We start from the raw sequence: 12,723 nt of genomic DNA, 5'->3' as shown, positions 1-12,723 counted from the left end.
TTTTTCTGAAATTGTTTTGTCTGCAAAACAGCTCTTTAACCACTTTGCTTTTTTTTTCTTTTTTTCTTTTCTTTCTGTTTTTTGCTAAAAAGCTACTAAGTGCTAGAAAAGTGTAATTTAACATATTACCCATTTGCCAAAGAATACCAAAAAAAAAGATGCTTGCCTTGGGGGCAAAAAAAGACAATGCTTATAAATATTTACTGCTGTGCCCAATTCTGCACACAGCAATGTGCATTTTCATGTGCCCTCTCTTAACAGTCACATTCCCAGCACCTCCAACTTTTTCTGACTTGTTTGGATTAATTCACATGCTTCACCAGAAGAACAATCTTTTATAATGTAATGTGCTTGGTGCCACATACTGCCATGATACTTGAAGCAGCTAGACATGACCCCTGCAGAAGAGGGGGGTGGTCATGGTTCTCTTGTTGGACAACCATTAGCTTCTGAGGGCTTTAGCTTTTTGATGATGGTAATTCCTACTTGGATCTTTCCTTCTCTGCCTTGAACTTTTCGGGAAAAACCTGCTATTTAATATACCTACTTTAAAAAATAAAATGAAGAGGCTGGAGAGGTGAGGCAGGAGTTAAGAACACTTCTCTTCCAGAGGATCCAAGTCAGGGAGCTCATAACCACCTGTAACTGCAGCTCCAGGGGATTTGACACCTCTTTGTGGTCTCTGTGGGCAAGCGCGCGCGCGCACGTGCGCGCGCACACTACACACACACACACACACACACACACACACACAGATACACACACACACAGTATTTACTCTCACAGACACATACACATATAAGCAAAAACATAATACAACTTTTTAAAATAAAATGAATTAAAAGTAATTGTGCTTGAATTTTTAAAATTCCAACTCATGGTTAAAGAGACAGCCTTGGAGTGTGGTACCAAATAGTTAGTTGGCATTGGTGGTATAGTGATGTGTACTTGTCTTCCAGAATGAACATTAGGGATGGCTTTATTTCATACCGAGAGAGCCTTTGAGTTTGCCAAACATCTAATGTCTGCTGCCAAAGTTGTACATAGCAGTTTGCTATTTCGATATCCATTGTTTGTGACTTTTATTTCTCATATACACACTGATGCTTTTGTTCTGCAAGAGGTATAATAGAACCTTCCTTTTCTTATTCATTAAATGCATTCAGCCAACACTCAGGTTATCTTATACTCAGATTCCAAAATTTTCATTGAGACTCAAAGGGTGGTGATGGGGGATACAAGTGGAGACCAAAATGGCATTTTAATGTGTCCTTCTAGTTTTCAAGGTGACCGAATATTATGTACTAATGTTAGTGTAGTGTTTTCTGGTTGTATGTTTTTCTATTTTGTTGTTTTGTAAGCTAGCTGTACTATTTTTAAACGATTGTACAGCATGTTACCTGTAATTAATAATGTACACTTTAAAGTGTTTTCACATTAATTAGTTGTTAGCCATTTCACAGTGCTCATATACTTCAAAACACCATGCCATGTGCCATATATGTGTTTTTGTCCACTAAAAATATAAGAATTAATTTCAAAATATTCACATGTATATGGAAAAACACACAAAGATCAAAATGGGTTTATCAAAATGTAAGATTACAGTTATCTTCAGTCATACTTAATTTTTAAAAATTCATTAAATGGCTTACCTAAAGTGAATGCAAAATCATTTAGTTATTTGTAAAACTAAATTAAATTATGAAAGATTCAAATTCAAGGAAATGTTGAGATTAAAATTACTCAGCATTTCTTAGGAATTCTAAAAACAGTTAATGAACATCTGTTATAAGCAAAATCAATGGGATGTAATTAAGACTAAATCAATCGGCTAGCTCAATTTCGTACTTCAATGTAGAAGAATTTGTGCTTGTGTCCTAGAAGATATTAATCAACATTACTTGTATAAAATTGAGCCTAGCATCAAAAAGGAATTTCTAAAAATTAAGTAGACCTTTGTAGATAATTATTAAAAATTGTTTTGAGATGCGACCAGATGTACTGGGGTCCTGCACTTGGAAAAACCTGTCATGGTTGTGTAAAGAAATACAGTAGAATTGCCTTGTTTGTTTGTTTGTTTGTTTATTTATCTTTATGGTTTTTTGAGACAGGGTTTCTCTGTGTAGCTTTGAAGCCTATCCTGGCACTCGCTCTGGAGACCAGGCTGGCCTCAAACTCACAGAGATCCGTCTGCCTCTGCCTCCCAAGTGCTGGGATTAAAGGTGTGTGCCACCAACAACTGGCTTTGCCTTATTCATTGATATCTGATTGATTTCCCTTTTTGTTTTTATCATTCTTTTATGTCTAATTCAGTATTTCACATACATAATGCCTGAGTTACACACACCCTACACACACCCTATGGCCAGTGCTGAGGTCAAACCCAGGACCTTGCTTATGCTAGACAAGCCCTCTACCAGAGTCATCCTCAGCCCAAGATATACACATTAACATTGGCAGAGGAGTTTAGTTAAATATAGATAACATAATAGTATGCAAGATACATTTAAGTGACTTGTTTGATAAAAACACTTTAACCAATTACGTGTTTTTTTAATAAAGAAAAGATGAGTGCTATTTCTTCACAAATATTTTAGGTGAATTTAGATTTTATTTTATATGTATCTGTGCCCAAGTGCTTATTTAATACTTCCCCCTTGTGTTTGTTGACAGAACAAGTGAATTTTAATAGTAGCTTAAACAAAATATGATTAGGAAGCCAACTATAGAAGTTGTGTGTTTCAGCACTGTACACATACATTCTCTGAGTTTCAAGCTGTGTTGGATGGTCCGTGTTACATTTCTACTTACAAGCAGTTATCGTTATGACTCAGACACTAATTTTAACCCCAGCCAACACCTTTGCATTGTGAGGTATTTACTCATAACTCATTAAATAGGCATAGCTTTTAGATTTCTTTATCTTCTGCATTATTCCCACTGAATTTTAAAATGCTAATAAAATTATGCTAACTTATTTTGTTAATTTTTATATAGGGCTAGAATAGAAAGTCAGAATGAAGAAAATTATGGTGGATTTTTTTTTTTAATTCATCTGTTTATTTTATATCCCGACCAAAGCCCATCCCCCCACCACAAGCTTCCCCTCCCAGTTTGTCTTCCTTCATCCCCCCCACCCCCCAATCCCCTCCTCTTCCATCTTCATCCAGGAATAATGTATTTTTAATAATAAAATGAAGTCTCTTTTCCCTCTTTTTTTGTCTTAAAGTATTTCACTTCTTTGCATAAGCAAGCATATGTTTACTAAGTTCTGTGTTCCATTTATGTCTGAATAGAGAGCCTAACTTAGCAACCTGCCTTCTACATGGCTGATATTTGTGATTTGGAAGATGCCTTTGCACCGGCTAAGATTATACATTCTTTGCCTGGAAGTTCATGAAGTAGAGGTATTTATACAGCTCACAGTTGAAACTTCACTGTGAGCACAATGCCAGGCGTTGGTGGCACACACCTTTAATACCAGCACTCGGGAGGCAGAGGCAGGCGGATCGCTGTGAATTCGAGACCAGCCTGGTCTACAAGAGCTAATTCCAGGACAGTCTCCAAAGCCACAAAGAAACCCTGTCTCGAAAAACCAAAAAAAAGTTTGAAAGAATTAAGGATTGACTTACCATCCTCTAAGCTAGTGGGTAGAAGTTAGTAGAATATGATTCCAGAACTCAGGAGAATTTCATTTGAACCTATTTTGCTCATAGCACAAGAAAAATAGTTTTCACAATGCAGTTAATGCGGGTTGTAAAAGACTAACCTTTTCAGCAAACCTGATATGTACAAAATTTAGATTCATAAATAGACTAATTTGGATATTCTTTAGTCTTGTGAGATGGATGATTCACCTCATGTTCTTTAAATGACATGGCATGACATTAAAAATATTATTTGCTATTCCAAATTTCAATTTTTCACTTAACATTTTTAGAATACTTGTACTGTGAACATGTCCAAGTAAGACAGACTGTCTCTGATATTTTGTATTCACATGGAGTTCGTAAATGTCTGTTTTGTGCAGGTTCTAGGTTAGGTACTGGGGACCTGAGTGGCCTGGTTCACATGTGCATCCCTGCTGCATCTGGAACCACTAAACGGGGCCTGTGGACCTTAGCTCTTGATAACTGTGTATGAAGTAGGGTGGCTTTCTCTGTCATCCGGGAGAAGAGTGACTGTCTTCGTGTGAGGGTTAATTGAGATACATAGCTTTATATTTGCCTATAGTAAAACATTTCAAGACCTCCCTGGTCACTCACACCTGTAACCCAGCCTAGGCTACAGGATAAGCCCCATCTCAAAACAAAAACTAAACAACAAGAAGAACTTAATGAATATTACCTTTTTGTTAGTAGTGATTCAAAAGTGGGGCTTAAGACTACACCAGAAACACTGGAACAGGTTTATTTGGTATTTTCATCTTTAGGCTGGGACAGGAAGTCATCGACTTTGTGTTATTTGAAGTCTTTCATTTATTCATGATGCACAGACATGTTTAAAGCATAGCAGAAAGCTATAAGTACATTTTTGTTTGTCTTAATTTAAAGTCGGGTGCTAGAATCACTGTGTGGGCTAGTTCCAGATAGAAGAGAATGTATGCTTAAGTCATGGCAACTGCAGTAAGTGTCCTTTACCACCTTACTTTAAAAAGACAAAGATGCTGATCAGGTTTTTGTAACATTTGCTTTTGAGAGAGAAATTGCACACTCATTGAAACAAAGCTGTGAGGGAAGCTTTGCACTTGGCATCAACATTTTGTAAGATACTTTGACTGAAGATCCTTGTAAATATTGTTAGAAAACTAAAATTTAAAACTAGATACTTGGTCCCCACAACACGACATTTAAGTACTTGAATCTGTAAATACAGTTCATTTGAATTTGCAAAGGCAGATTTCTAAAGACACATAAGGGTAACCATGTAGTCATATTTCTTGTAGACCATTGATTGCTGTAATTACTGTTAGGTCTTAAAGTTTGAGGACCTAAATCCACATATGACTTAATCACTTAAAGAGGTATATAAACATGCACCTGCTTCCTTTGATGGTTCATAACAACAGCAGTGACTTTGTTATGGATGCTAAATTCTCTCGTGAAGTCATGGGAAGCCTTTGCAGTGGCGAGATTTGTTCAGCCACATCTCCTATAACAGATTCTGTCGGTGTGTGTTTATTATCTGGAGTGAGATCTTGATAGAGAAAACCTGACTCAGACATGAAATCACTACCAGTTTTTTTCATTGCCAAATCCAAAGACAAGGAAAAGTCAGCTCATAGGCTGAGGAGGTGTGTAACAGCTGAGTAGCAGTCACTGGCAAAATTGTACAGTTTTGTTTTCCTGTTTTAATAGTCCCCTTTTTGTCCTTATTAAGCCCTTTAGAGCTCATTAAGAAAATTTGATACAGTAGGAAAAGCATTTTTTTCTAGCATCAGAGAAAATTATGTAGTATTTTAGTGTGAATTTTTGAAGAACTTGGTTTGCACAATAGCCTTTAAAGGGTTTCTTTTATAGTCTTTACAAGCAACTTTTACCTTAGAGCTTGTAAGTCAAAGACAGTTATAGTTAATAATCATTAATTAATATTGAACTTTATCCTCATTTTATATGTAACCAAAATGTTGGAATATTAAACTACTTAAGCTCAGCCAAGATAATCAGCAGTTTTTGTTGGTTTATTGTAATTAAGATTGAATTGATAGTTGTTACTATTAATGATTGCTTCTCTACCCCCTTTTCTTTCCTTTCTCTCCCACCCCCCTTATCTTTTTGAGATAATCGTCTCACCTAGTAACTCTGGTTGGCCTCAAGCTTGTGGTAATCCTCCTGCCTCAGCCTCCCAACTGCTGGGATTCAAGCATGAGTCCCCACTCCGAGCTTGTTTTTTTTTTTTTTAAGACAGCTTGTTCTTAGAAACCATAAGAGTGATGAAGGTGTTCTTTACAGAGTAAGTGGGCAAGGAGTACACTCACATTCAGCTAGATTAGTCCTTAAACAGTCATTCATAAAATAAGGTTTAAATTTTCTTTAAATATTAGCATAAAGTAGAAAATCAGCACAATTCTGTGGCTTTGATTTTAACATCAGCACAGGTTTTTGTTTTTTTTTTTTGTTTTTTTTTTATAACATAAAAGAAATGAAGTGGTAGTTGGGGTTGACCTTGTTGGGTTTTAGTATGAGTTTCTGAAGGACTTTTTACGTAATAGATTTTAAAACACCAGTAAAGTTGTCTTGTAAGAGTCTTGTTGAATAATATTTCTTTGATATTTTGAGCTTGAAAAATGAACAGATAACAGTGATTGTGAAAATGGATCCTTCCATTCTAACACCATGTACTCGGCTGGACCAGGCTACCCATGCCATGCTGGAGTGCAGTGTGCCGGGAAGTGCAGTTGTTCATTTCTGTCACTTGCAGACTGCACCAGTGCAGAGTGTCGTGCACAATCATCAAGTGGCACTATTTGTTTTTAAAGTGACATGTAACTTTTATTACAATCATTAATACAAGCAAAGAAGCTAGCCGTGATTTTATTATGTTTTATTGTTATCAAGCAGTTTCCTAGGAATTTTCAGCAAAATATCAATTTAGCTGTAATTCTAGTATGAAATACAAGAGCTGTAATAAAGCTTTTTGTGCCTGCTACTTAAAAAGTCAAATCTGTAGCTCAAATATGTTTTACAGTCCCGTTTTAATTCACTGCCACTCTGCTTTAGGTAGCTCTGTACATTTATTTTGCTCTCCATGTTTATTTTACCAGTTCAGCTTCTTTGTAGATTTTTGCTATACGTAGAAAGGATTTTTGAACTGTATGTTGTTAACATTTGCCATAGTGAATGATAGATGCAAGTACCCAAGACATTCTCATTGAAAAACAGCTTAAGGGGAAAAAAAAAAAAAACCAAATAGCAAAAGCATTGTCTTTATTTACAGTGTAGAAGACCACAGCTTCACCGTAGGTGGAAGTGTGATGGCAGAACACCCCAGAGAAGGACATCTTTAGTGATAGATTTACATACCGTTAGCTCACAGTACTTGATTAGCAGCCGGGCTCTGGGACAAGCTAGCTGGGCACGTTGTTTGGGACGCCTTTGATTCTGTGGCTTCCGAAGCTTGCTGGCTGCATGCTTGTTGTCTTTGTTCGTGAGACAGGTAATTACTTGATAAAATGAAGTGCATCACTGTGAACAATTGACCCTTTGGAGCAGTCCAGGCTGGTCAGCAGTCTAAAACCACACTTTAAAGCCATCATTATGGCCTCAAACTTAAGAGTTTCCAAGGTGCAGACAAAGGTGTTGTCTTCCTTTAGTACGAGTCGAGTGCCATTCTCAGACTTGATGAAGTATTTAAACTGGATGATATTTGATGACACAGAAAACTCCTCCGGAAACCCATCCAGCCTGCTTTTGGACACCAGGACAATGCGAGATTTTATTTTTGATATGAAATCAGGAGCATTACAGAAGATTCTCAGTCCTTGTGAACGATCATGGTTATCTGTTATTTCCAAGAAAGTAGTCTCTCGGGGTGTCAGCTGTTCTTTTTCCCACCTGGACTTCACTTCCTCTGCCAGCCCCTTGAGCTGGAAGAATTCTGCTTCTTGAGCAAGAAGTTGATTTTCTCGAAACCCTTCGGGCAATAGAAGTTCTCCATTTCGTAGGAAGTTTAGGACGTGCCTGAAGAGGAGTCCGTCCCTGTCTATGAAGTAATGGCCATCAGCATCAAATGGGCAGAGGATTTTCCCATTTACAACACCTTCAAGGAAAGTGTCTGGGTACTTGGTCAGTGTTTGCTTTTGAGTAATGTATAAATATCCACCAACGTTGAGGGTCATCAGCGTGGATTTGCAGTTCTTGCCTTGCTCAGCATCTTCCAGGCTGTTGTGCCTCCCTTCATACTCCCTTTCTTTTTCTCTTCTGATTATTTTACGCTCCATTTTCAAGATGCTATTTCAGCTTGCTATTTCTTCTTGGCTTGGAGAATTTTTTTCTTTCCTTTTAAAAAAGAAACACTACCACACAAGCACGCCTTTATTCCGTCCCAGCCTGGCGATGCAATGAAATGCTGGCAGCACCGCCTGCGCTGGCAGCTGGGTTTTGCAGTAGGTGGCGTGTCAGCTATGCTTGCAGGAGCTTTCTGGAGTAAGAGGAAAAGAGAATTTGCATTTAACTGTATCAGGGAAGGGATTTGTTGCAAAAGGATTTCTGTTCTTAGAGGAAATGAGACTCAGTACATTCTCCTTCCTCCTTCCTAGTTAAATTGCCATTCTGCTTTATTTCCCAAGTAAATGAGAATTGCTGTCCATTTCTAAAGGTCCAAGTCATAGTTTAGTCAGGCACGGCTAATACTGAGTTACATTGTTAGCTTTTGGAAAGTGATGTGTTGAAATCTAAGGTGAGAGAAACTACCCATATAGAATTTTCTCCTATAAAAGTCCACTGTTTTCAGTGATGTAGACCCAGACAAAAATAGGCTTACTGTTGTGACATTGCATTTGAATTTAGTTGAATTTGTGTGTGTTTTGGATTTGGGTCTCTTTGTTAAATGAGAAGAAATTTGCATAACTTCTTTTCACAAAAGGTTGTTTATTTACTTATTTTTTACTTCAGGATTTAAAAAATCATGTAGGCTGTCTCAGTAGTATTCATTCACATTTTGTTGGTTAAGATGTCCTATGGAAATTCATGAGCTTGTTTTGCCCTAAGCCTGCCTCAGTACTGAACAGTCTAGGGCTACAACAGGGGACACTCTAGCCATAAGCATGCATGTGTGTTGGGAAAACGGAGAAAGATAGAAATTCTAAATGCCTACTCTGATAGTAGTGTCATGGGCAAGTTAGGTTTTGTTTGTTCTTTCACAAAGAGTGGAAAAGTGTGAGTGGAATGCCTCCCTGGCCCTCTGTCCCTAGAATGCCTTCCAAAGCACTTTAGCATTCTGTGCTTATATTCCTAGAATCAAGGGCCTGGTGATGAAAATCTGGATATGTTTTCCAGTATAGATTACTTGAGCATCCTGTCTACTAAATGACCCAGGAACTCTGTTATCACTTATATTTCCATTGCAATAATGGTTATTTTTAAATTAACTGTGTCTTGTTAAAGGTATTAGAAGAGGGTCTCCTTTTAAAATGTCCAACTTCTACTTTCTGTAAACAGAGTTAGAGTTTTATTACATATTTTTAAAACTGTATATCCTTATAGTAGATAATGAATTTAACATTTAATACAAGGTTATCAAAAGCAAATTGAAATTGGACAAGAAAGCTGAGGCATCATCATTTTTCAGCTGAGTGATGAAGTTCAGCTTCTCTGCTCTACCAAAAATGAAATTGCATTCCAGGGAGCTTTTAGTTTTTTCCCTAGGATTTTGCAATTTACTTTGACAAAAGCCATAAACTAACATGTCCTTCTCAGCCCTGAAGCATTTTAGAAGAGTGTGCTCTTACAATCTTCAGTGTGTGTGTGTGTGTGTGTGTGTGTGTGTGTGAGAGAGAGAGAGAGAGAGAGAGAGAGAGAGAGAGAGAGAGAGAGAGAGAGAGACTTAGAGTCAAATCTTTCCGTGGTATGACTTATTTTAAAAACTGGATAATTGGGTGTGGGGTACAAGTTTGGAAATCAAGGAGTTCTTGTTATTGTAGGTAAATAACATCGGCAAGAGCATTACAGCTTCATAAATACTTAAAGTCCCTTTTTTATGAACTAACAGGCACCAGACTCAATGCAGTATGATCATACTTCAGGGATAGGCTTCCTGGTGTAGCTGTGCTTCCTTAGTCTGTCTGTAGAAGCCTTTATTGGGCAGCTTTGATGCTGTTTTTGCTAGAAAATGGGCTTCCATGGGGGTGGTGAGCAGGTAGGAGCACAGGCAGGTCTGTGATTTCTACCGAAAAGCTCACTTATGATTTCTGCTGCCAGAATTTCAACTCCACAGATGAGCACTGTTTCTTCCATCTTGCCTTCTGTGTTATTCTGTTTGTTTTTTGAAACAGAGTCTCCCGCTAGCCCCCCCTTCTTCAGCCTCTTCAGGGCTGGGGTTGCAGGTGTGAGACACGGGGTACCTAGCTTACAGCTTTACTCTGATACAGTCTGAGGACCAATCCACTGTGTGCCTCTTATACCCTGAGCACTTCCTCACTCTCGCTCCTGCACACCTGCTGTGTATGTGTTTGCTCGCCATGGCTGCCACGAGTATTGTGACTAAAGCCTTCTTGGTGTAGGACATGAATCCACAGGACTTTCCTTTTCTGTCTTGTCTGCCATCTTGCATCTTTAAAAAAGGAAGGTGGAATCCAGTAGATGCTACCTTTTCCATATTACTGCCATTTCAGCCAGATGCTTTCACTCGTGAAATTACAGGCCTCCTTTGATCATTGCTGCCTGTTGTGGTACACTTGCCAGCTTAACTTCTTGGGGACTTTTCTAACTGTATTATTTGTGATAGATGCTTGTTGTAGGTAGTCAGCTCTAAAACTATAAAGCAGTACTTGTGTAACAATACCAGAGACAAGCTGGGCAGTGGTGGCTCACGCCTTTAATCCCAGCATTCGGGAGGCAGAGGCAGGTGGATCTCTGAGTTTGAGACCAGCCTGGTCTACAAGAGCTAGTTCCAGGATAGGCTCCAAAGCCACAGAAAAACCCTGTCTAAAAAAAAAAAAAAAAAAAAAAAAAAAAAAAAAAAAAAATACCAGAGACAGTCTATGCCTCACCACAGGTACAAAGTGGTGGAATTAGTCAGTCCAGCGGTTCTATCACTAAAGCCTAAACTATACATCAAAGATTGGCTCCTGGGTGCCTTTAACTACCACCAGCTTAGAGGATTTCATCTAACTTTGTAGGCAGGAAGACATTGTGAAGAGTAGAGGCCCTTGTGTTAAAACCTGAGTGCTTCATAAGAGTTGGATTGGATCACACTTGATATGGTGGTATGTGCCCTTATTTATCCCTAGCACTCAAAAGTTGAGGCCAGAAGATCCTGAGTTCAAGGCCAGCCTGGGCTGCATTGTAAGGTCCTATCTCAAAATTTAAAAAATGGAAGAAAAGAAAGCTATAGAGACATATAACCTCTTAAACACTATAATCACAAATCTTACAAAAAGAACCTTTCAGCAACTTCGAGAATTTAAATGGGTCGTTGGTTGAAGCGTTTCCTATAGTTAAATAGGCCCAATGCCTAACCAAATTCTGGCAAGACTTCCCATTTGAGGTAATACTCATCTACTGTCTGTAGAAGGCCAAATTTATTCTAGGCTAATAATGGGAAGAATTCACATCTTTTCTACCAACTTTTAATGGGAGTGATTAACACGGGACATGTTATTATACATGCACACTCCATTTGTATGTTGATTGACAGATAGATACAAGGAGAGGCCAGTGCCCCTAAATTCAGCAGGTCCCTTTTTGGTGAGATGTAGACACTGTGTTTTAGGAAGCAGGATTGTCTCAGGAGCTTCCATTAATAGAAAGACATCCTGCCCCCACATTCTGCACCCCTGCCAGATCTTTTGGTTATTTTTGCACATTTGCTTGTATTCCTTATTCTTTGAAATGCTTGGTTCCCGTGACCTTAGAAAGAAAATTGAAAACAACCATAGCTGTCAATTTGTACTTGATCTGCTTGGTACCTCTCTCTCTGTGACTCCCACTCTCTGTTTCCAGCTTATTGATCCGTGCTTTGACTTCACTGTGCTTTCACAAGCCGAGTTTCTCTTTTTGACATGTGGCTTTTTCTTCATAGCCTCCTGTTAAAGCATTGGCTGTGAGAGGCATTCATACTGCTATTCCCTATGAATATTTTATGTTAGCCTTTTCGTGTATTAAAAAATGAAACACCACTGAATCAAGGTTTTTTTTTTTCTTTTTTTCATGAGAGTCTAGTCTGTTTGCATGTCAAAGTTTAGTTGCATTTTGAAATATAAAATTCACCGCATTGTGTACTTCTGGAACTTGACTCTTATTGACACAAATGCAGTGTTGGCTAAGTAGCCACAGCATCACACAGGCTATACAGAACCTTCCTGGAATTCACTGGACATCACCTCTGGCCAGAAGAGCACATGAATGTGTCATAGATACCTCATGAACACTCATACATGCTTTTGTGGTGCTTCTCCATGGAAGCCAAAGGGGCATGTAGCTAGTTTGGCAAATTGTTTAGCCTCCTTATAAGACTTCAGAAAACAGGAGTGTTTTATCAAAAGAACAATAAAAATGACAGACTGGCTGAGAAGTTCAAGTAAAATTCCATTTCACATTTTTTGCTTTTTGCTTACACAAGCAATCTTGACAACTTTTAAATCTTATTTATTCCTACTGTATACTTTGTAGATGAGTTGTTCAACAGAATTTATGTTTTATAAGTAGAAGTTAAGCTTTAAAATTATTTTAAATGAAGAGTTTGTTTTGTTTTAATGTTTATTTGTTTATTTGGTGTATGGTGTGTGTAGACATACAAGGCCCAGGAATCATATAGAGATCAGAGTGGGGAGTTGGTTTCTGTCCTGTGGATCCTGGGAATTGAACTCAGCTCATCAAGCTTAGTAGCAAGCACCACAACTGACTGAGCCATCTCACCAGCTATTTATTTGTTTGTAAGTGTAGCTACTTGAAATTTTTATTTTATGCAGAATAGCAAAGCATCACTGTAGGTCAGCTGTAGAGTTAGAATGTTATACAGAACTCATCTTTGTGGTTCTCTATGGTGAGGTAGAGTCTCACT

The 12,723-nt window shown here is 38.1% G+C and overlaps 2 protein-coding genes across 2 annotated transcripts in view; one reads left to right on the top strand and one right to left on the bottom strand.

The window, feature by feature from the left end:
• Gtf2f2 (general transcription factor IIF subunit 2) overlaps window positions 1–12,723 on the top strand; it is a 126,421-nt gene that overhangs the window by 48,696 nt on the left and 65,002 nt on the right. The window lies entirely within an intron of this gene.
• On the bottom strand, window positions 7,163–7,942 carry Kctd4 (potassium channel tetramerization domain containing 4). The gene has a single exon (XM_035452370.1). It carries the CDS (start codon window positions 7,940–7,942, stop codon window positions 7,163–7,165), a length of 780 nt encoding a protein of 259 aa, XP_035308261.1.

The sequence above is a fragment of the Cricetulus griseus genome (assembly GCF_003668045.3).
Source record: "Cricetulus griseus strain 17A/GY chromosome 1 unlocalized genomic scaffold, alternate assembly CriGri-PICRH-1.0 chr1_1, whole genome shotgun sequence".
Taxonomy (NCBI): Eukaryota; Metazoa; Chordata; class Mammalia; order Rodentia; family Cricetidae; genus Cricetulus; species Cricetulus griseus.
The sequence above is the reverse complement of the archived record's forward strand: the minus strand, read 5'-3'. Positions and strand labels throughout refer to the sequence as shown.

Excerpts from the sequence above, each read along its gene's own strand:
- Kctd4 (XM_035452370.1), bottom strand. The coding sequence starts at position 7,942 with ATGGAGCGTAAAATAATCAGAAGAGAAAAAGAAAGGGAGTATGAAGGG.